At 43.9% G+C, this 25,163-nt stretch overlaps 1 protein-coding gene across 2 annotated transcripts in view; it reads left to right on the top strand.

The window, feature by feature from the left end:
* The first annotated feature begins 3,798 nt into the window (after positions 1 to 3,798).
* Positions 3,799 to 25,163, top strand: part of LOC106570197 (immunoglobulin superfamily DCC subclass member 3) — a 35,682-nt gene continuing 14,317 nt past the window's right edge. For both annotated transcript variants that reach the window (XM_014142269.3, XM_014142268.3), the window contains exons 1-6: positions 3,799 to 4,197; positions 14,564 to 14,875; positions 17,319 to 17,463; positions 18,273 to 18,403; positions 18,808 to 18,945; positions 21,102 to 21,260. In XM_014142269.3, coding sequence (XP_013997744.3) covers positions 4,146 to 4,197; positions 14,564 to 14,875; positions 17,319 to 17,463; positions 18,273 to 18,403; positions 18,808 to 18,945; positions 21,102 to 21,260 — 937 coding nt within the window. In that variant the 5' untranslated portion in view covers positions 3,799 to 4,145. The remainder of the gene's footprint in view (positions 4,198 to 14,563; positions 14,876 to 17,318; positions 17,464 to 18,272; positions 18,404 to 18,807; positions 18,946 to 21,101; positions 21,261 to 25,163) is intronic.

Raw genomic sequence — 25,163 nt, 5'->3', positions numbered from 1 at the left:
TTAACATTTTAACATCTTGACCATGTTCTGTTATAATATCCACCCTGCACAGCCAGAAGAGGACTGGCCACCCCTCATAGCCTGGTTCCTCTCTAGGTTTCTTCCTAGGTTTTTGGCCTTTCTAGGGAGTTTTTCCTAGGGAGTTTTTCCTAGCCACCGTGCTTCTTTCACATGCTTTGCTTGCTGTTTGGGGTTTTAGGCTGGGTTTCTGTACAGCACTTTGAGATATCAGCTGATGTACGAAGGGCTATATAAAAATAAATTTGATTTGATTTGAAATCTAAAAGTAAAAGAATGGAATTAAGAAATACATAAATATTAGGACGAGCAATGTCGGAGTGGCATTGACTAGAATACAGTAGAATACAATATATACATATGAAATGAGAAAAACAGTATGTCAACATTATTAAACTGACCCGTGATTCCATGTCTATGTACATACAGTGAAGGAAAAAAGTATTTGATCCCCTGCTGATTTTGTACGTTTGCCCACTGACAAAGAAATGATCAGTCTATAATTTTAATGGTAGGTTTATTTGAACAGTGAGAGACAGAATAACAACAAAAAAATCCAGAAAAACGCATGTCAAAAATTTTATAAATTGATTTGCATTTTAATGAGGGAAATAAGTATTTGACCCCTCTGCAAAACATGACTTAGTACTTGGTGGCAAACCCTTGATGGCAATCACAGAGGTCAGACATTTCTTGTAGTTGGCCACCAGGTTTTCACACATCTCAGGAGGGATTTTGTCCCACTCCTCTTTGCAGATCTTCTCCAAGTCATTAAGGTTTCGAGGCTGACTTTTGGCAACTTGAACCTTCAGCTCCCTCCACAGATTTTCTATGGGATTAAAGTCTGGAGACTGGCTAGGCCACTGCAGGACCTTAATGTGCTTCTTCTTGAGCCACTCCTTTGTTGCCTTGGCCGTGTGTTTTGGGTCACTGTCATGCTGGAATACCCATCCACGACCCATTTTCAATGCCCTGGCTGAGGGAAAGATTTGACGGTACATGGCCCGTCCATCGCCCCTTTGATGCGGTGAAGTTGTCCTGTCCCCTTAGCAGAAATCCCAGACACCTGGGAGCCAGAAATCTTTCTGATTGAGAGGGGGTCAAATACTTATTTCCCTCATTAAAATGCTAATCAATTTATAACATTTTTGACATGCGTTTTTCTGGATTATTTTGTTGTTATTCTATCTCTCACTGTTCAAATAAACCTACCATTAAAATTATAGACTGATCATTTCTTTGTCAGTGGGCAAACGTACAAAATCAGCAGGGGATCAAATAATTTTTCCCTCACTGTAGGGCAGCAGCATCTAAGGTGCAGGGTTGAGTAACCTGCTGGTAGCCGTCTACTGACAGTGACTAAGTTCCAGGCAGGGTACCCAGCTAGAAATGGCTATTTAACAGTCTGATGGCCTTGAGATAGAAGCTGTTTTTCAGTCTCTCTGTCCCAGCTTTGTTGCACCTGCACTGACCTCGCCTTCTGGATGATAGCGGTGTGAACAGGCCGTGGCTCGGGTGGTTGATGTCCATGGGTAACCAGGCGGCCATTATGAAGCTAATGGGATAACGGGAACCGGGGGCTCGTTTAGCGACGGCCATGGCCAAGGGCATTTAATGCAGCCTCCCCTCACTGCAAGGGAACCTATAAACAGCTCCATTACCGCTAGCTCACAGCCAACTCAGACCCCTATTGAGAGGTCCTCTCTACTGTCCTTAGTGCCTCTGTAGCGGAGGTAATCTGGAATCATGCTCTTGTGATGAGGTAGCCTTGTTTAAGACCAAATGTCACCCTCAGACACTGAGGATTTACTCGGTCTAATGGTTAACAGGTTGGGTTGGCGACAGGGAGACATGGTTTAATTCCCACCGGTTACACCTCCCACAGACCGCCTTACACAGCCCTCACACATTGTATAGCTCTTTTCCCAAAATCTTTGTCTGGGTAAGCGCCACAGCCTTTTCCTTATTACTTCAACAGACTGATGTGGAGAGAGAGAGAGAGCTGTATCGTGGGCTCAATCCATGGATCCTGCGGTGCAGAGGCAACTCACATACACCATTCTACAGTACTACTCCCTACACACCATAAAATCCCAGGCCAGGCATCAGATGGAGGCAGTAGTATTCTCACATACACCATGCTGCATTACTTTTTGCTTAGTGCAGGGACTCTGACCTTCGCTGAATCATGTACTGTACTAGTTGAATCTATCAGCATGAAGAATCATAAATGAAAGGTCAAGGCAACCAGTGCTCTGAATCTTTTCCTTGACATTTTCACCAACAGTCTAAAGGATTTTCATGAGGAGATCCCTTTCTGCTGAGGACAATGGCCTAAATTGATTCGTTAAAATGTATCATTATGTTCTGTATACTGATTCTTGATCATCGTTAGCTCTCTGACAAAGTGCCACTCATATTGACAGGCAGTTTTTCACTTTAGTGCCTTGTCACTTGTTTTTTGAACAGACATGTTTTGAATAATCAAAAGCTTTGTTGCTTTGCATTTTCTATGTAGGCTTAAATGTGTAACCTTTACCCTCAAGTTTAACATAGTGTGTTATAACTTGAGTGGTAAAACCACCAACCCCAGAAAACACATATTCGTAAGACCAGGGTTCAGTTGGCATTTCTCCTCCCTAACAGAAATACTTCTCAATTTCATCAGCTGTCCGGGTGGCTGGTCTCAGACGAAGACAGATGTGGAGGTCCTGGGCTGGTGTGGTTACACGTGGTCTGCGGTTGTGAGGCCGGTTGGACATTCTGCCAAATTCTCAGAATTTATGTTGGAGGCGGCTTATAGTAGAGAAATGAACATTCAATTCTATGGCAACAGTCAGTATACCAATTGCACACTCCCTCAAAATGTGAGTCATCTGTGATATTATGCTTTGTGACAAAACTGCACATTTTAGAGTGGCTTTTTATTGTCCCCAGCACAAGGTGCACCTGTGTAATGATCAGCTTCTTGTTATGCCACACCTGTCAGGTGGATGGATTATCTTGGCAAAGGAGAAGTGCTCACTAACAGGGATGTAAACAAATTGGTGCACAACATTTGAGAGAAATAAGCTTTCATACATATGGAACATTTCTGGGATGTTTTATTTCAGCTCATGAAACATGGAACCAACACTTTACATGTTGCGTTTATATTTTTGTTCAGTATATTAGACTGCACTGTGTTCATCTCGCCTTTCATTACATAACACACAGTCATGGGATTTCTTGCCATAGGACATATATCAGGATAAGGTTCTGTATGACTATTATGTCACATGATCTGCTCAGAGAAGGACTTGGTTGAGGTCATATGGCTTATGGCTTATGATGGCAATGGCCAAAATGAAAGAGATTATGTGAAAGGGTTCAAGAAATATGCATCCTGCTGATATTGTTTTTCCCAAATTAAAATAAACCTATAAGCTTCGCCTTATTACATATTACAATCTAGTCATATTATAAGTCTTATTATGCATTATAACCACATCATTAATGCATATCTGCAGGCTGAAAATATTGTCAAAAGACCTGTGCCACCAATATATCCTGAGGAAAACAGAGCGCATGACACCTCACTGCTCTCCAGGGTGGCCACAGCTGTCGGTGGTGATTCTGTTATGTGACATCAAGACAGAGCAGCGGAGCGGAGAAGTGGCCAGGCCTCCATTCAAATGAATATCAATCATGAAAAACGCCCCTCCACTCGAACGCCCCGCGGTCTGTGATTGGTTCAGTGGGGACCAACCTGCTAGCGCAGGCGAAAGCTGTTGTATCAATGTCCATTCACTGACCGTAGGTGTCAGCGGAGACAACAATAACGCTACATACCTAATGCCCGCTGTCCCTTCCGTGGCTCCTGAATAGACAAAATACTATTCTGAAAGTAGCTTTGGACGTGACCAGTAGCCAGCTCCGGCCAATATGCTGGACAAGGGATTTAAAAAAACAGTAGAAATGTTTTAATAAAAGTGAATCCAATTTCTTGCAAGCTCTCCAAAGAGGATATCTCAGCAAAAGCTTTGAAAGAAGACACATCTCAGCAATTGGAATATATATTTTGGGGATTTTGGGGGGGGGCCAGAAGACATTTCAGCAAGACCAAAATACTTAATTTTTAGTAAAAAATGAATCAGCCAGGGATGCTGCTCGCCTGTTTGGCGGCTTATATCTGTTTGAGTAAGTATGCTTTTTATTATAATATGTATGCGGTTATATGGGTTTGTTGTTTTTGCACTACAACTTTGATGGAGTGGGGGACTGGGGACCTATTGATAGCCTACAATGGTTCAGCGGTTCATTCTTCTGTCTATGTGTTTAAGAAATTAGGATGTAACAGTTGGCCTATAATTAATGGAAACGGCATAATTTCGAATCGAAATCATTTTGTTATTCATTGTTTAGTTTGTGTCATTGAACAACATCTGGTTCTGCTGGTTCAATAGCCGTGTGTAAGCATATGCATTTTCTTTATGTCGGCTCCACATTTCTTTAGACACAGTATTTTCTCTCTTGATTTAAAATGCGATGCTATTACACGTAGATATAAAACATGATCTATTCATGTATGGTTATTCCTGTTACAACAATGTTGCTCTTTTCAGGATAAAATGTAATATGTTCCTTTTCAGAGAACATTGAATACACACGTGTGTGCTCCTTATTTTGGAGTTAAGGTAGGCCTATGTGATAATATGAAAACTTTTCGATACAACCTTTCCCTCTCAATTATAGGCCAACAAAATAATTTGATCGCTTCCCCTTCCATCCATTGCTGACGTAGAGTTAATCTCCCAACTCAAACTTAAAAAGAAGAGGCTATTTTGTGCTACCTTTTTTCAAGTCAATCGATAAATATCGAGACCAAATCTGGTGATATCAAATGAGTTGAAGAGGCCAAGGGTAGTTTGATTAGGCCCATATATAATTTGCCTAACACCTAAACCACATTGGAATTACAGATAGGAACAACTCTCCTCAACCCTAAAATGTGATGATCAAATCAAAGTCAAGTTAATTTCAGCTCCTTTTAGAACAGTACCAAAAAATCACCTGCCTCTTAAAAATGTCCCCCCAAGTTTGTCAAAAACACATAGGCCTAACAACTCATATAAATACTTCATATAAAGAAACTAAGATATAGCATTTCATATGATTTATAAAGTTAAGGCCTTAACTTAAAATAGGCCCTAGGCCCAGTGTGTTGGGGTCCTTTGTATTGTAATCAAATCCAGCAACATATAAGTCTAAACAATAACTCAGTCTAAACAATAACTCAGTGAAGGAGCAGAACAGAAGGTGTGTGAGAGAGTTGGACTAGAGAAAGGGGTTTAGGTGGGGGACCTATGACCTTTTAGGGAAAAAGAAGGGGCTGTTGTGACCTAGGGTGGTGGGGTAGGGTGGGGGACTTAACCTTTGGGGTCCCCTTCTGGTCAATGGAGTGGTTGGTAATGGGGGAACAAGAAAAGCCAGGGAGACAATGGCCAGGCGCCTCACCCCGCCCCAGTAGTGACCTGACCCTCACACACCCTCATCTCCATAACACTGGCCCCACTCCCTCTCTGTGAGTCTGGCCCAGAGACCTTATTAAAAAGGCTGTGTGTGTGTGTGTGTGTGTCCATCAAGGGTAATCCTCCCACAGCTCTTTGTGACCATGTTCACATCACATCCCCACCACGCACACACACACACACACACACACACACACACACACACACACACACACACACACACACACACACACACACACACACACACACACACACACACACACACACACACACACACACACACACACACACACACACCATCCAGAGGTACCTAGATATAGGGATAGGACCATAGGAACCCCTCCAAGTCCAACAAGACACCCCATTGGTTTAATCCACACAGGGACAATAGCCCGGTGCTGGGCCACTGCTCCATCCCTCCATCCAGCATTAAAGGAGGGAAACATCTCTATCCTCTTTGGGCTTATGGTAATACATGGCAGATCTCCCCTGCTGAAGATACAATTATGGGGGCCAACGTGACAGGCCTATCGCAGCACGGATCTGACAGAGCTAATCCCACCCCAAAACCCATGCATGCAGGGCGACTCGTGGGAAACCTGACACAGAGACACTGATAGCGTGCTGATGACATGGTGTGTGGGTTTTTTACCACTGTGTTGTGTAAAGCAGATGTAGAACCAGTGTCACTAATCTCTTAAAGGGATGTTCCGCTCAAAATACAACCTAGCGTTATTTTTAAGATCAATTCGGAATGGAAGTGGATGATATTAGCATATCGCAATCCCTAAATATGTAGGAGCTTAATTTGAGCCATTTTGCTACAGCAGGAAAAGAATCCTGCAGCAACAGGAAATGTAGATTATAATCAATGGACATTGTTGTAGGGGTTGATACATTTTTCATTAGGGAAAATCAAGTCAGAAATGTTTTAATGGAAATCACAAACTTCAGAAACCTTTTTAAACCTTCAAATAAACTACAAGTTTTAAATGTCCTGAATTGCAGGAAAGTTTTCCCGCAACAGGGTGATCAAATCAATATCCTACATCTCTAGGTGCTTAAATAGTGTGAGTGTTTAATAGTGTGAGTTCACCTAGGCTACTAGGTCCTCAAACCTCCTCAGACGTTCACTCTACTCTTCCTGTGTAGCAGAGCGGCTCCCATTCATTGGCCACTGCATGAGCCTACTATAGTCTTCCCTATCACTGACACTCACTGATGGGATGATGGGGACAGAGAAGTCCTATGGAGACCCTGTCATGATCTGCTCAAATGTGTACTGCTCTTTCTAATTACACAAGCAGTAAGCACTCTTGGGACATGTACTTCCCATGCCGTTCAATGCTATTGTTATTCTTAAAGCTTTGCCATCCAAACCATTATCTGACGAGAGTTATATGTTGTACCATTTGCTATTGGTGTGCAATTAATGAGACCAAAACAGGCACTCTATACAGAACTACAGCAGATATGAGACAAACAGTCAGTTGAAGTTGGTGACAAACACAGAACACTGTCTGACACACTCCAATGTTCCAGTTCAGCTTCCATGTGTGTCTATCATCAAGGGCACCTGGGACATTAGACATCGCTCTTTGCCTGGGTTTTTATCAATAGTCGGCCAGACAATTAGCGGCCTGATCGAGCACCTGGTTAGTTATTTCTCTCTGGTATTAATGCTCAATGTTATTATTATTTTTTTGTACTTTTTACTTATTTTTTTCTCCCCAATTTCATGATATCTAATTGGTAGTTACAGTCTTCTCCCATCGCTGCAACTCCCGTACGGACTCGGGAGAGGCGAAGGTCGAGAGCCGTGCATCCTCCGAAACACAAACCCACCACGCCGCACTGCTTCTTGACACACTGCTCGCTTAACCCGGAAGCCAGCCACACCAATGTGTCTTAGGAAACACCGTACAGCTGGCGTCCGAAGTCAGCGTGCATGCGCCCGGCCGCCACAAGGAGTCGCTAGAGCGCCAAATCCTCCCCTAACCCGGACGACGCTGGGCCAATTGTGCGCCGACTCATGGGTCTCCCGGTCACGGCCGGTTCAAACCCGGATCTACAGATCGAACCCGAACCTGGATAGCAGTGTGATGCAGTGCCTTAGACCCCTGCGCCACTTGGGAGGCCAATGCTCAATGTTTAACCCGAGCGCCAGTGTATAGTACACACATCCGTTATTTTAATTAAAACACCCCGAGTGTGAGGTAACCTTTACAGAGGAGCTGGTGTTTTGAATTAAAAGGCTGCATCATTGTAGGTTTTCATTAAGTCCCAACCCTTCGTGTAGGTAAATAAAGCACAGACTTGTCAATGACATTTACAACGGTACCAACATGGTACCTTGCTTGGTGCCATTTTCTGAAGCCATATCCAGTGGTCGTGACTGTGGTATCAAATTCAAAAAGGAAGACTTTGTACTCAAAATGACCATAGAGGTTCTAGATACTTTAGCCAGTGTTAAATTCAAACAGACATTCAGACATGGAAAAGGTGAATAGAAGCATTAATGACCCTATCAATGAGCAGATAATAGTTTGCTAACTCTGGGCCGAACTTTCAGGGACTATCTGAACTTGTCCAGTTTGAAACGCTAGTTATTTTTTTCCGTTGCAAAGCGTTTTGCTACAGTATGACCTACTGAACACCACCCAGGTACTGCAGATATACCAGTAGATCGATTTATCGAAAGCCCTCAGGCCCAGTGTGGTAGGACGTTACAAGATAGCGCCCTCTGTGTAGATTATTATGTTATGTCCTAGGAGGACCCACCATGGCCCACAATGCCTTTCTCTGTTTAATGAGATTTCCTTGATACTAGGAATAAGCTGTGTCCCCTTCTGCTGGCCCACACCCCAGTGATTAAAAACGGGAGGGCAAGCAGTGAGGTCTCCTCCCCATCGCATTGGAGATTATTGTTTATTGATCCAACGAGTGGTCCAGAGTAGGCCGAAATTTGTCCTGGCCCTTTTAAGACCGGTGTGTTTGTCCATCCCCATCAGAAACAATCCAATCTCCAAATGCAGATGGTCATTTCTGCTCTTTGTCCTCTGGGGACCTTCTCTGGTGATATAAATAAGAACTGAGAGGATCAATAGTTCAAAAAAAGAGACAGTTCTGATTTCATGGCTCTTTGAGTTGAGGTGGAGTGGAGATGTTTCAAATTGAGCCTGGATTATGTAGTTGATCCAAACACGCAATTAGCCTGAAATGTAAGGCTGTCAATTAAATGTGTTAATGTCTCCAGGCATGAAAACAAACCCACAGCTAAGAAAGCCAAGCTCTAAATTAGCTGATTCATTGTTTTTTTTCTCCCAATGAATTGATAATATGTGTCCATTACAATCAAAATCAGTGCAGTAATTTGCATGCAGTGTTAGTTAATTGCCCCCCATTTACATCTGTGAGGGAGGAGTCCAAACATGGGTGGCACATGCTTAGCTTCCTCCTCAACATCGGAAACAGTGGTGTTGTGTTTACTCCACTTTGAACTTGGCATATGCCAGCTATTGACGATCCTCAAACAAAACACTTGGGCAATTTGGGTGCCCCCGCCTCGCAAGCCGGTAGCCCGCTACAATAGCATGTTTGCATAACCACTAAAAGGAGATGGGGATACGGAGCGAGGGAGAGAATTTAACTCCCATTAGCGAGACAAAGGGGCTTGCCGCTGGATACTGAGTCTCACACCTCCCAGCGATTCCCATTTTCCACACCCCGTTCCTTCAGGATTTCTCCTCCTAGCTCTATAGCTCCCTAGCTCTGCATTCAGGCATTGTTTACGCCGGCGCCCCCACTGCTGTAATGGATCTAATGGGGAGAGAAGAGGGGAGGGGAGGAATTTTTCAAGGTGCATAGAATACATTTGTAATCCCACACAAAAGCCCAGGTTTACTTTTTGGATAGGAAGGAAAGGAGGATAGTTTCAATAGCTTTTCTCACTTTTTTCATCCTTTTTCGGCCACAGAAATTGAAATGATAGCCAGTTGTGGAGGATGAACAAAGTGGCCAAAGAAAGTGGTCACAATTCAATCTTCAAAAATATATATACAGTATATTTTGTTATACTTTCCCCCCCATAAGATATTGCAAGACTTATCAGACATTATAAAAGCTCATAACAAGTTATATCAAGTTATAAGTCATTATGCCTGCAGGCTTAAAAATGTGTTTTCTACTTTTAGACATTTTCAGCACAAGTGCAGCCTACATTTGATGCACTACTGATTATAAAACTAAGGCCAATAGTGTCCGTGGATTTTTTTAATCAAATATGCCACCTGATTACGAATGTGAGACCAAATTTTCTCTCCTTGCCACAAAACTTCATTGCACTGTAACAGCCCTGTAAAGCGCGAGTTTCTCAGCCAATCCCTCCATCCAAGTCCATTCAATAGAATGTTTATCGCCTTATTAAAGCCTATGGTACTTTGTGTGGAAGGTTGGTCCAGGGCCCAGTTTTAATATACTGATTCTTCAGTCATAGTCTAGCTGTAGCTGGCTGCCACTCAAACAGAGATATAGAAAGAGACAGGGAAGGCAATGCTAGAGGAAGGCATAACGCAATCAATGAGGGGATTTGCGTATGTTTGCCTTATCCCGGCGCTCAGGACCCCCTTTCACTCTCTCTCCCTCTCTTTTTGGGGTGTGGGTGGCTGGCTAAGAAGATCACTGGTCCACGTCACAATAGCCTGTAAAGTTCAGGGCCAGCGGCCCAGGAGACATTGCTTACCGAGTGAGGGGGGGTGAATGTGACAGACCTGGTGGCCGGATCCCTCCATCCCCCCCTCCCCCCTTCCATCAACTCTCCTCCAACTCTCTCATGACCCCTGAAGGATTAGGGTCACAGCCTCTAGGGTGAGGACAGGGTGGGGGATCCCTGCTGCTCAGGAAAACCCCCCAAAAACTATTTTCAGACCCTCCACCTCTGAAATTGAAATTGAATTCATCCTCTAATTTGAGCACTCCAACACACATCCATATAAGAACAGACCACATGGTAATAATGGATAATTAGCATAGTTGGATCAACTTTTGACTGTTTTAGAGAGAGAGAGCACATGTGGGCTAACTTCAAAGGCCTTATTCTAGCACCCAATTTCTTGTCGCTAGCTAGCAATATGTAGCAGCCGTGGCCATAGTGATTGCATTGAAGGCGTCACATCACCCAGATTAAAGCCTTGTGAATACGTTTATCCAGACACAAAAGAAGGGGACCCTTGATCAATCTCTTTGTCGATGCGTCAAGAAGCAATGGCTAATGCAGAAAGGCTATAGAGATGCATATTATTATGGTGGCTATTCAGTGCAAAGTTGGGCTGTGGCCTAGCAATTTGAACTGGGTTTAGAAAGCCATATATCTAAAATATGTTGGTCCATTATACTGACACAGTGCCTTCAGAAAATATTCATTTCTTTGTGATACACCCTGAAATAAAAATGGATGAAATATATTTTTTTCACCACCATCTACACACAATATCCCATAATGACATTGTGAAAACATGTTTTTTGAAATGTTTGAAAATGTATTGAAAATGAAATACAGAATTATCAAATTTACATAAGCATTCACACCTCTGAGTAAATACATGTTAGAATCACCTTTGGCAGCAATTACAGCTGTGAGTCTTTCTGGGTTAGTGTCTAAGAGCTATGTACAATATTTAAACATTGTTTTAAAAATTCTTCAAGCTTTGTCAAGTTGGTTGTTGATCATTGTTGGACAGCCATTTTCAAGTTTTGCCATAGATTTTCTAGCCGATTTAAGTCAAAACTGTAACTAGGCCACTCAGGTGTCATCTTGGTAAACAACTCCAGTGTATATTTGGTCTTGTGTTATAGGTTATTGTCCTGCTGAATGGTGAATTTGTCTCCCAGTGTGTGGTGGAAAGCAGATTGAACCAGGTTTTCCTCTAGGATTTTGCCTGTGCTTAGCTCTATTCTGTTTCTTTTTGTCCTAAATAAAATCTACCATGCCGATGACAAATATACCCATAACATGATGCAGCCACCACCATGCTTTAAAATATGAAGAGTGGTACTCAGTGATGTGTTGTGTTGGATTTGCCCCAAACATAACGCTTTGTATTCAGGACATAAAGGTAATTTCATGCAGTTTTACTTTAGTGCCTTGTTGCAAAGAGAATGCAGGTTTGGGAATAATTTATTATGTACAGGCTTCCTTCTTTTCACTCAGTCATTTCTGTAGGTTAGTATTGTGGAGTAGCTACAATGTTGTTGATCCATCCTCAGTTTTCTCCTATCTCAGCCATTAAACTCTGTAACTGTTTTAAAGTTACTATTGGCCTCATTGTGAAATACCTGAGCGGGTTCCTTCTTCTTCGGCAACTGAGTTAAGAAACATGCCTGTATCTTTGTAGTGACTCGGTGTATTGATACACCATCGAAAGTGTAATTAATAACTTCACCATGCTCAAACGGATATTCAATGTCTGCTGTTTTTACATTTACCCATCTACCAATAGGTGCCCTATTTTGCAAGGCATTGGAAAACCTCCCTGGTCTTTGTGGTTCAAATTGTGTTTGAAATTTCCTACTCGACTGAAGGACCTTACAGATAATTGTATGTGTGGGGTACAGATATGAGGTAGTCATTCAAAAATCACGTTAAACACTATTATTGCACACATAGTGAGTCCATGTAACTTATTATTTGACTTGTTAAGCACATTTTTACTCCTGAACTTATTTAGGCTTGCAATAACAAAGGGGTTGAATACTTGTTGACTCAAGACATTTCAGCTTTTGATTTTTAATTCATTTGTGAACATTTCTAAAACATAATTCCACCTTGATATTATGGGGTATTGTGTGTAGGCCAGTGACACAACATCTCAATTTAGTCCATTTTAAATTCATGCGGTAACACAACAAAATGTGGAAAAAGTGTGAATACCATATATGTTGTATTTATTTTAATTTTATTTAACCACGCAAGTCAGTTAAGAACAAATTCTTATTTACAATAACGGCCTACCCCGACCACACCCGGACGATGCTGGGCCAATTGTGCGCCGCCCTATGGGACTCCCAATCATGGCCGGATGTGATGCAGCCTGGATGTGATATATTATGTTGTTCTGAGCTGAACTTGGAACCTGAACTTACCACTTTGGGCCTGTAGAAGCTTAAATGGAAAATCCACTCAAAAACTATATTTTGAGGGCCTCCCAAGTGGCACAGTGGTCTAGAGATTCTGTGTTCAAGTCCAGGCTCTGTCGCAGCCGGCCACGACCGGGAGGCCCATGGGGCGGTGCACAATTGGCCCAGCGTCGTCCGGGTTAGGGGAGAGTTTGGCCGGCAGGGATATCCTTGTCTCATCGCGCACTAGCGACTCCTGTGGCGGGCGGGTGCGCAGTGCACACTGACACGGTCGCCAGGTGTACGGTGTTTCCTCTGACACAATGTTGCGGCTGGCTTCCGGGTTGGATGGGCATTGTGTCAAGAAGTAGTGCGGCTTGGTTGGGTTGTGTTTCGGAGGACGCATGGCTCTTGACCTTCGCCTCTCCCGAGTCCGTACAGGAGTTGCAGCGATGAGACAAGACTGTAACTACTACCAATTGGATACAATGAAATTGGGGAGAAAAAAGGGGTGACAATACGAAAACAGTGTCGTCACTGTTTCATTAGTTAACTGTTGATACAGTCCCAAAAGGTTTTCTTTAAGGCTTGACAAGGTACCCTTAGAAAACAGGCGTCCTGTGCAAAGTAGCAAGGGCTACACTCCCGTTCAACAGTTTGGGGTCACTTAGAAATGTCCTTGTTTTCGAAAGAAAAGCCTTTTTTTGTCCCTTAAAATAACATCAAATTGATCAGAAATACAGTGTAGACAGTTTTAATGTTGTAAATGACTATTCAGTTCAGATAAACAGATGCAAAAGTTCTCCATTATTTTGATGGTGCGTCTTATCATGCAAGTTCAAGAGCAGGGGGCATTGAGGCTTTTCGGGTGTGTCACTCTCTAACTCCCTTTCCCTCCCTCCCCCACCTCAACAGCTGGGAGAAAGGGAACGGCCATCTTGAGGGGTCAGGGCGGGACAGCGGTTTTTGGGAAGACTTGCCATCTTGGTGGGGTCAACTTCAAGAGGCGAATGGGGTGATCCAGTGGCATGGGAAAGTCACCCCGGAGCCTTGGTGAAAGGGAGGCAGGGATGCAGGGGGGGCATAAGAGGGGCAGATGGCCCCCATAGGGGGTGAGGGGGTGTAGGTTTATGGTGTTGGGCATTTCTAGGGGGTTTTTGGAAGGTGGGGTATGAACAAGTGTGAGTGTCGTCACCGCGCCATTGTTGCCGGTCTGCGCTTGGTTCAATAGAAGTTCTCCTAACTTGACCCCACTAACCCTCTCTAATCTTCTGCCTCCATCTCAGCCATTGTTCCTGCCCTCTTTGGCTCAATGACTCCCCGGCATTCAGCCCTATTATTGTGGCCGGTTTCAATAAAAGTGTTTTGGACGCGGAACTAACACAGCCATCAATCAATAGGCCGGTGTAGAGTGTCAAGGGCAGTTTCTGGGGTTGGAAGAGTTCGTCCCCGGGCGAACGTGGCTGTCCATCTCTATTCCGGTCCCCTTCTGTGTTGATGCGTCTCAGACTTTGCTTGTAAACACAGATACATAGGGAATGGGATAGCAATCTTGGTTTATGAATGGATTAGAGACAGGCAAGGCTCCCGCCATGGCATGCTCAATGCCCCAGTACAAAGTTCTGTGAGATATAGTTTACAAATTCAGTTTGAAGTTTTTCCTTTAATGGATTGTCCCATAGGGTCAGAGTATCAATCTCCCTTACTGGTCTTCTTATCTGATCTTAAAGTGATTGGGTGAACAGGTACTGTATGGGTAAACTACTATATATAGCCAACATTGAGTTATTTTGTGAATTCACTCATAGTGGGATATTAGACACATGCAATAGCATCACCCCCACTGTACTGGTCTACAAAATGAACCAATACTGATGTTCTCAACCTTAAGAGCCAATGACCTTCTTCATGCCCCTTTCTAGATGTATGTGGTGCCAAGGAGCTGGCGATCCTATTGGAGCCCAGTGACGTCATCGCTGTGCGGGATCGGCCACTGATGCTGGACTGCCAGGTAGAGGGCGAGAGTCCCATCTCGATCACGTGGCGCAAAAACGGGTTGCCCGTAGTTGTGGGGGAGCGTGTACAGGTGCTGCCCAATGGGACCCTCTTCATCCAGAGCTTCCAGAAACGACTAGACAGAGTCGGAAGTGAGACAGATGTTGGAGAGTACGACTGCGCCGCTCAGAACCGCTTTGGCATGCTGGTCAGCCGCAAGGCCCGAGTTCAGCTGGCATGTGAGTTCACCTGCCTTACATACTGTTTTATGGTTCACTAGTGTTATTTATGTAATGGTGACCTACGTAACAGTCACTTATGTAGAGGGCATATCTAACACTCAATACACATACAGTACAATACACAGAAAACACTTCACCTACGTATCTATACACAACACAAGACACGATAGTATTGAGTATTAAAGGAAATGGTTAATTTACTCTTTCTGGCATGGTTGCTCTCCACCAGCCAATCACTACTTGTGCTAATTTCACTTAGAAATACAGTAGCTAAATAACTGATTTTACAGACTGTATCAATCAAAGATTACCCATCTAAAGTCAGACCCTTTGCTATGAGACTCGAAATTGAGCTTAGGTGCATCCTGCTTCCATTGATCATCCATGAGATGTTTCTACAACTTGATTGGAGTCCACCTGTGGTAAATTCAATTGATTGGACATGATTTGGAAAGGCACACACCTGTATATAAAAAGGTCCCACAGTTGACAGAGCATGTCAGAGCAAAAACCAAGCCATGAGGTCGAAGGAACTGTCCGTAGAGCTCCGAGACAGGATTGTGGGGAAGGGTACCAAAAAATGTCTGCAGCATTGAAGGTCCCCAAGAACACAGTGGCCGCCATCATTCTTAAATGGAAGAATGATGGCGACTCTTCCTAGAGTTGGCCGCCCGGCCAAACTGAGCAACCGGGGGTAGAATGGCCTTTGTCAGGGAAGTGACCAAGAACCCGATGGTCACTCTGACTGAGCTCCAGAATTCCTCTGTGGAGATGGGACAACCTTCCAGAAGGACAACCTTCTCTGCAGCACTCCACCAATCAGGCCTTTATGGTAGAGTGGCCAGACGGAATCCACTCCTCAGTAAAAAGCACATGACAGCCTGCTTGGAGTTTGCCAAAAGGCACCTAAAGGACTCAGACCATGAGAAACAAGATTCTCTGGTCTGATGAAACCAAGATTGAACTCTTTGGCCTGAATGCCAAGCGTCATGTCTGGAAGAAACCTGGCACCATCCCGACAGTGAAACATGGTGGTGGGAGCATCATGCTGTGGTGATGTTTTCAGCGGCAGGGACTGGGAGAGCAGTCGAGGGAAAGATGAACGGAACAAAGTACAGAGAGATCCTTGATGAAAACCTGCTCCAGAGCGCCCAGGACCTCACTGTAGTTAGCGACCTCCACCTAATAATTAAAATAAAAAAAATATATCATTACAATCACAATAAACTTAAGTAATTGTTTATACGTTTCTAGCTATCCCAGAAAGACATCACCGAAAACCAAACATTTTACCTTCTGCTGTGGTTTAGTAACTTTCTGTTCCTCAACGGACTCTGGCTGGATTGAAGACGAAGCAAAGTTTGGAAAATGTCTAAGTATGCTGCGTCTCTCTCGCAACGGAGCCTTCAAACGCAAGGGGGGCGTTTCATTTTCCCTCCGTTGTGGACGTCCCCATTGAAATGCATGACATTCGTAACTGAGTGCTTATGGGTAATGTGAACAAGGCTTTACAATGAGTAATATGTTCAATGTGTAGCCTGGCTACACAAACACACGATTAGTCTATAATATTCCCTTCTGAATGTGATTTAGGAGAGAACCAGCAGTGAATGTTACCAGGTCCTCCCATTCACTCCAGGGTAATGCTACAGTCATTTCACCAGACATTATTTATATGTCCCTGCTTTACTCAGAAGTCATAAAAACAGTGGAGGTCAAACAATGGCTTTTGTCTTATCTATAGGAGATCACTACTTGTATTCCCCTTTCTGTCAAAACAGGAGAGTCTGTTCTGTTCTCCATACTGCGAACACCATTGTCACATACCTGGCAACCCAAAAACCAATCGGAATCTATAGACTGTTATGCATGATGCTCCACGCTGAGAACACCTTAGTTGCATATCTGGCAACCTGAGACCACCTCAGACTTTTTCATCTCTTGTGTTTCTTTGTGACATTGTGGGTGATGAATGGTACACCCCACTAAGTGTACTGACACTTGGATACATACAAAACACACACACACACACACACACAAAGCATTGTGTTCAGACAAGATTTAAGATAAACACGTGCATTCTGTACAGACACAAACTGTCCTGCGCATACTGTTCAACACCAAAATCCCGTAGCCCCCCCATCTCTCTCGCTCTCTCCCTTCACTCTCTCTCTCTTTCTCACACACACACACACACACACACACACACACACACACACACACACACACACACACACACACACACACACACACACACGTGACCGAATGAGCAACTTTCATATGTTGTGCATGTGCATATTAAGTATATGTACATCTACATCTTATATATATATTTTTGTATAATATTGTTGGCTCTGCTGCTCATTTTCTCTCAATGAGACTATCCCGTGTCAATAAATGTTAAATGGAGATATAACTTTTGTTGTTCTTTCTTCCTCAGCCCTCCCTAAGTTCCACACACACCCAGAGTCCATGTCAGTGGACGATGGCGGTGTGGCTCGCTTCAAGTGCCAGGTCAATAGTGTGCCTGAGGCCAACATCACTTGGGAAAGGGACAGAACCCCACTCAGTACTACCGACAACAGGTAACATCATCATAATACACTGAATGTATAAAACATTTACGAACACCTTTCCATGACATAGACTGACCAGGTGAATCCAGGTGAAAGCTATGATCCCTTATTAATGTCACCTGTTAAGTCCACTTCAATCAGTGTAGATGAAGGGGAGGAGACAGGTTAAAGAAGGATTTTTAAGCCTTGAGACAATTGAGACATGGATTGTGTGTGTGCCATTCAGCAGGTGAATGGGCAAGACAAAAGATTTAAGTGCCTTTGAGTGGGGTATGGCAGTAGGTGCCAGGTGCACTGGGTTGAGTGTGTCAAGAACTGCAGCGCTGCTGGGTTTTTCACACTCAACAGTTTCCCTTGTGTATCAAGAATGGTCCACCACCCAAAGAACATCCAGCCAACTTGACACAACTGTTGGAAGCTTCGGAGTCTACATGTGCCAGCATCCCTGTCGAACGCTTTGTAGAGTCTAAACCTGACAAATTGAGGCTGTTCTGGGGGCAAAAGGGGCTGCAACTCAAAATTAGGAATGGGTTTCTTATGTTTTGGACACTCAGTGTATATAGGCCTATACACTCCTACGCACACACACACGCACACAGACACACACGTTTCATAATGTTATTATTTTGGGATGATTGCTAATGAACTTGGCGCTTGGTGTCACCCTGCAAGATAGTTTGCTACATTAGCGATGTAGCTACCATGCTGCAGACAGAGATTTTGAAAAAGTAGCTAACTTTTAAATTCTCATCAGAACTATATGTCACATCTATGTGTGCACTCACACCTCTCTAAACCCCTCCGCTTCCCTTGTCCAGGTACACTCTCCTGCCAATGGGTATCCTCCAGGTGACTGGTGTGAGGCGGATTGACGCCGGGGTGTACCGTTGTATGGCCTCCAACATCGCCAACACACGCTTCAGCCATGAGGCTGTGCTCAATGTAACCGGTGAGTGGTACTGACCCCACTCACATTAAGCCTTGTCCTGGCCTAAAAAGCATGCTCAATGGCTACTCTCCATTGATAGCGCATCTTATTTCAGGACTAGTCTTAATCTGTTCCTGGGAAACCAGCCCTTACAGTATAGATCATATAATCAGAGGGACCTGTCAATAGTGGACATTCAATGGGTTTGTTCATGTAGCTTTTCAATCTATAATTTAGTTGTTTTGGACACTACAAAGGATATTAAACTGTCCACGTTTATGCTAATCACATAAATGTTGATAAAATCCCTATAGGCTAAAGCCAAAGTCCGAACATGGTCTGGTTCAGCCCAGGAACCTGTCTAACAGTAGTGTCTTATCTTCTCTCTCTATGTGTGTGTTCGTGTCCTTTTTCTCTCTCTACAGGTGAGGCTTCCAGGATCTACAAGGAGCCAGTTATCCTCTCTGGGCCCCAGAACCTGACCATCACCGTCCACCAGACAGCCATTTTGGAGTGCATTGCCACAGGGAACCCCCGGCCCATTGTGTCCTGGAGCAGGCTGGGTAACAACTGTTCTCATGCAATCAGAATGGCATACAATAGTCTTAATTTATACCACACTGAGTTAATGATAGTACAGTTGTGGCCAAAGGTTTTGAGAATCACAAAAATATTAATTTCCACAAAGTTTGCAATGTCTTTAGATATTTTTGTCAGATGTTACTATGGAATACTGAAGTATAATTACATTTCACAAGTGTCAAAGGCTTTTATTTACAATTACATGAAGTTGATACAAAGAGTCAATATTTGCAGTGTTGACCCTACTTTTTCAAGACCTCTGCAATTCGCCCTGGCATGCTGTCAATTAACTTCTGGGCCACATCCTGACTGATGGCAGCCCATTCTTGCATAATAAATGCTTGGAGTTTGTCAGAATTTGTGGGGTTTTGTTTGTCCGCCTGCCTCTTGAGGATTGACCACAAGTTCTCAATGGGATTAAGGTCTGGGGAGTTTCCTGGCCATGGACCCAAAATATCGATGTTTTGTTCCCTGAGCCACTTAGTTATCACTTTTGCCTTATGGCAAGGTGCGCCGTCATGCTGGAAAAGGCATTGTTCGTCACCAAACTGTTCCTGGATGGTTGGGAGAAGTTGCTCTTGGAGGATGTGTTGGTACCATTCTTTATTCATGGCTGTGTTCTTAGGCAAAATTGTGAGTGAGCCCACTCCCTTGGCTGAGAAGCAACCCCACATAGGAATGTTCTCAGGATGCCTTACTGTTGGCATGACACACCTTGTGCTCACCTTGTCTTCTCCAGACAAGCTTTTTTCCAGATGCCCCAAACAATCAGAAAGGGGATTCATCAGAGAAAATGACTTTACCCCAGTCCTCAGCAGTCCAATCCCTGTACCTTTTGCAGAATATCAGTCTGTCCCTGATGTTTTTCCTGGAGAGAAGTGGCTTCTTTGCTGCCCTTCTTGACACCAGGCCATCCTCCAAAAGTCTTCACCTCACTGTGCGTGCAGATGCACTCACACCTGCCTGCTGCCATTCCTGAGCAAGCTCTGTACTGGTGGTGCCCCGATCCCACAGCTGAATCAACTTTAGGAGACGGTCCTGGCGCTTGCTGGACTTTCTTGGGCGCCCTGAAGCATTCTTCACAACAATTGAACCACTCTTCTTGAAGTTCTTGATGATCCGATAAATAGTTGATTTAGGTGCAATCTTACTGGCAGCAATATCCTTGCCTGTGAAGCCCTTTTTGTGCAAAGCAATGATGACAGCACGTGTTTCCTTGCAGGTAACCATGCTTGACAGAGGAAGAACAATGATTCCAAGCACCACCCTCCTTTTGAAGTTATTCAGTTATTCAGCATGACAGAGTGATCTCCAGCCTTGTCCTCGTCAACACTCACACCTGTGTTAACAAGAGAATCACTGACATGATGTCAGCTGGTCCTTTTGTGGCAGGGCTGAAATGCAGTGGAAATGTTTTTTGGGGGATTCAGTTCATTTGCATGGCAAAGAGGGACTTGCAATTAATTGTAATTCATCTGATCACTCTTCATAACATTCTGGAGTATATGCAAATTGCCATAATACAAACTGAGGCAGCAGACTTTGTGAAAATGTATATTTGTGTCATTCTCAAAACTTTTGGCCACGACTGTAGCTAAACAATGAGTTGATCTCTGTATCAGCTATGTTGCTCTATAGACGAGTGAGCTGAGAACGTCACAAAAATAATGTGCCCCCTTCAATGGGGCAGAAGGCTGTTGTTGATGTGATTGTGGATGGCCAGATAGCTAACAACAATGACAATAAACTGCCATGTGGGGAATCGTAGGTGGCTCGTTTTAGTTAGTTTTATCTTTTTCTTGATACCATACCTTGTTTTGAGGTGTTTTGACTGATGTCACATCTATGCTAACATGGCAAAAATGTGCTAGCTAGCTAACCAACAACTGTAATGATTTATTTGTGAGACAACAACTTTATGTTTTTAATAAACATTGGGGATTAAATATAGTTTACAAGTTGTCAACAATCTAAGCCAAATCTGTTTTGCCCCATAGTTGTGCACGTGTTGATTTTGTTGCTAAACAACCAACCCTCCTAAAAGCTTAAGGTTTCAAACTTGATTTTCATTAAACCCTGTGTTTTTTTGTATTATATTGGCCTATGTCTTATTCCTTTGTGTGTGTGCTCTCTCCAGATGGGCGCTCCATCGGGGTGGAGGGCATCCAGGTGTTGGGCACTGGAAACCTGATGATCTCAGACGTGTCGCTGCAGCACTCGGGGGTGTACGTGTGCGCCGCCAACCGCCCCGGGACCAGGATGAGGCGTACTGCACTGGGAAGACTGGTGGTGCAAGGTGAGCTCCCTCCTAACACTTATACCCTTTTCACACTACTATGCCGAAGTAACCCGAGCCAAGTTGTACTGAGCTGGCCTAGTTTCGCATCCACCAATGTTGCTGGCACTGTGCTGAACATGATAATGTGAAAATAAAATATCAGAGCCAGGAGAGTACAGTTAAGGTCAACACAATAGTCTGGGTAATACTGTACCTGCCTCACCTCACCAAGAGGCAGAGCCTGAATCAAAGTAAAGTATAATGATTAATTAAGCATGGGACAGATACACATGATCACAGGAGCAGGATAGGGGATGGGGGGGGACAGATACACATGATCACAGGAGCAGGATAGGGGATGGGGGGGGACAGATACACATGATCACAGGAGCAGGATAGGGGATGGGGGGGGACAGATACACATGATCACAGGAGCAGGATGGGGGATGGGGGGGGGACAGATACACATGATCACAGGAGCAGGATGGGGGGGGGACAGATACACATGATCACAGGAGCAGGATTAGGGGGACAGATACACATGATCACAGGAGCAGGATAGGGGATGGGGGGGGGGGGACAGATACACATGATCACAGGAGCAGGATAGGGGATTGGACAGATACACATGATCACAGGAGCAGGATAGGGGATTGGGGGGGGGGGTGGGACAGATACACATGATCGCAGGATAGGGGATGGGGGGGGGGGGGGGTCAATGTCCAGAAGGTGTGGTGGTGTGTGGGTGTAGGGCTTTGGGCTATTAGGACTTGCTGATCCCATCACATGAACCTGTATTGGATTTGGCCATGACTTCTGCCTGGAAAGGGAAGGAAAAGGGGTGAGTTTGGGAGAGAGGAGTCAATACCCAAGCTCCACCCTTTCACCTCACCTTTGGCCCCCTTAGAGCTTTGAAGGGAGGGATGAGGTGCAGGTGGGGATGGGGGTTGGTCATTTTTGGTGATACTATTGGTGCGAGAGAGACCCCGAGTTCCCACTTGTAATTAAGCATTGACACTGGTCTCCAGCTGGACTTGTGTGTGTGTGTGTCCACTGCTACCAATACCTCATCCATCAGGCCCATCCATCACCCAGGAACTGTCCATATGTTCACTCTCCTCATATTTCACCCTCCCCCATTTTAATTGGCTATCTTAAGGGTTGACCAATATACTAAGGACCATCTCTGGGTAATGTGAGTGACCAACAACATAATAGGAAAAAAATTGCCCTACCATAAACAACTATGGATAGGATTACAGTGCATTTGGAAAGTATTCAGCCCCCTTGACTTTTTTCACATTTTGTGACATTACAGCCTTATTATAAAATGGATTAAAATTGATTCTCATTCATCTGCAGATAATACCCCATAATGACAAAGTGAAAACTGTTTTTTTTGTAATTTTTGCGAATGTATTGAAATAGCTTATTTACATAAGTATTCAGACCCTTTACTATGAGACTCGAAATTGAGCTCAGGTGCATCCTGTTTCCATTGATCATCCTTGAGATGTTTCTTCAACTTGATAGAAATCCATCTGTGGTAAATTCAATTGATTGGACATGATTTGGAAAGGCACACACCTGTCTATTTAAGGTCCCACAGTTGACAGTGCATGTCAGAGCAAAAACCAAGCCATGAGGTTGAAGGAATTGTCCATAGAGCTCAGAGACTGCCAAAGGTGCTTCAACAAAGTACTGAGTAAAGGGTCTGAATACTTACATAAATGTGATATTTCATTTTTTCATTTTTAATACATTTGCAAAGACGTCAAAAAAACAGTTTTTGCTTTGTCATTATGGGGTATTGTGTGTAGATTGATCAGGGGAAAAAACGATTTAATCCATTTTAGAATAAGGCTGTAACGTAACAAAATCTGGAAAAAGTCAAGGGATCTGAATACTTTCCGAATGCACTGTATATCAGAATGTAATCATGTGTTCGCTCCCCTGCCTCTCTAGAAGCGATAATTGCCACTGAATATGTAACTGATACTGTATATGCAATATATTGATGTTGATGTAATATATCTAACATTGCATTTGCACTTTCAAAGTCAATCAGTATATCAGAAAGTCTTTAGCTTTTCCTTAATGATCTAGCCAAATATTGTTGTTTTGAGGGACTTATTACAATACCTAGTTACAATACCTGTGATAGGCTAGCGTCCTGCCCAGGGGGTGTACTTGTACATAAAGCTGCCTCAAGCTACAGAAACAGGAGATAGGCTCCTGCCCTTATGGGCGTTCTGGTTTCAACAAGGCTTGTTTGCTTAGTTACAATAGCTAGTAGTAAGCAAACTGTTACAATCCCTAGCTACCAACACCTTACATAATACCTAACAAAATATAACCTATAGCTAGCAAAATGTTACCTGATACCAAGCTAGCAAAATATTACCTAGAAAGTAAAAAACTAAAAGAAAGTAGGCCTACATCTTAATCATATAACCTAGATATCCATATATTCCTTCACCCCCGTATTCCATTTAAATCACTCTACTTTGCACCCAGCTGTTAAGGCTCTCCCATATCCATGTTGTGTCCGCCTCTTTGACCTGGTCAATCAATAGTTCTCCCTATCAGTCTTTCACAAGTGGATTGGCCCTGGATGAGGTGGTCTTTAATGTATTAATTAATTGATTGATTTATTTATTTCTTTCTCTCTATTTGTTAAAGAAAAAAGAACAAAGAGCTTTTTAGGATGGTGGTCACATGAAATGGGTGAAATTATTGGTTCATGGACCCAAAGTGAACTAAAATCTTAGTCCCTTTCAAAGTGTGATACTCGAGGTATATTCAGCTAGAATGTCCTCTCAATATTTTCTATGATACTTGATACTGTGGCCACAATCCACCACCATAGTTTGGACTTAAAATTGCCCTGCTGCACCCAATAATAATGATACAAAGGTTTTGGTTAGGCACAAATCATATAGAATAGCAATGACCATGAGACTAATTCATTCACCTATTTTTAGCTCTCACATGTTCCCTATTCGTGCCAATAAGGCAAGTCTGATAATATAGAATAATATTAAATACCCTGCGATATCATGCTGTTATTATGATGTCAGACTCCACACAAGTTGAAAGTCCTACTTTAAAGTTGGAGACCCTTAGTCATATGCACTGCGTAAAGGAGGTTATTGGAGGGCATAGAGGTCTGCTCTTTCACACACACTGTCCTCATGACAGACAGTCCAATTCCCTCTCCCTTCTGCTCTTGAACCAGTCATGGTCATGGACAGGACAGGAGGACAGCCAGGATAGGACAGGACAGATGCAAGGCCAGAGATTTGAACAATGGTAGAGAGGAGAGAAAGAACGAGGGAGAAAAAAGAAGGAGCAGAAGGTGAAGATGGTCATTGTGTGTGGGAGGGGAGGGATCACCTCTCATCCCTTACCCCTGTCCCTGTCCTGGAGGGCCTGCTATAGGAAAACCGTGGAAGTCAGGGAGGAGAGAGGACGGGACACCGTACTGGACTGGACAGATATGGAAGGAGAGAGCGAAGGGGGTGGGGTTGGAGGTGGAGGAGGGTAAGATAAATGCATCCCCAAAGAGGGAGGAAGGTGACCACTCCCCCAGTCCCCACCCCCTGTCGTTCATTACTACGGTGTTTCGGTGGGGGGGGGGGGGGGCGGCAGTTGTTCTCGTCACAGCTGGTGGTCAGGCGGTGGGGGACGGAGTTCAGGGGGGGACACAAAGGGTGCCAGGCCATTGTGTGATGACTGCTTTCTCTGAATGGAGCGCCAGTTATAACCATCCCCTCATCCATAGACTTTTTTGGGGTACAACATTTTCATATGAAAAATGTGGAGAAGGTTGGAATCGTTGAAATGCATATCCCACAGCTGTCGGCTTACTGAGGGGGACTTGCTCACGTTAGATAAGAGTGTCAGAACCAAACGGAATAT

Source organism: Salmo salar, chromosome 14 (genome assembly GCF_965601325.2).
Source record: "Salmo salar chromosome 14, fSalSal1, whole genome shotgun sequence".
NCBI lineage: Eukaryota > Metazoa > Chordata > Actinopteri > Salmoniformes > Salmonidae > Salmo > Salmo salar.
This window is presented reverse-complemented; position numbering and strand designations above follow the sequence as displayed.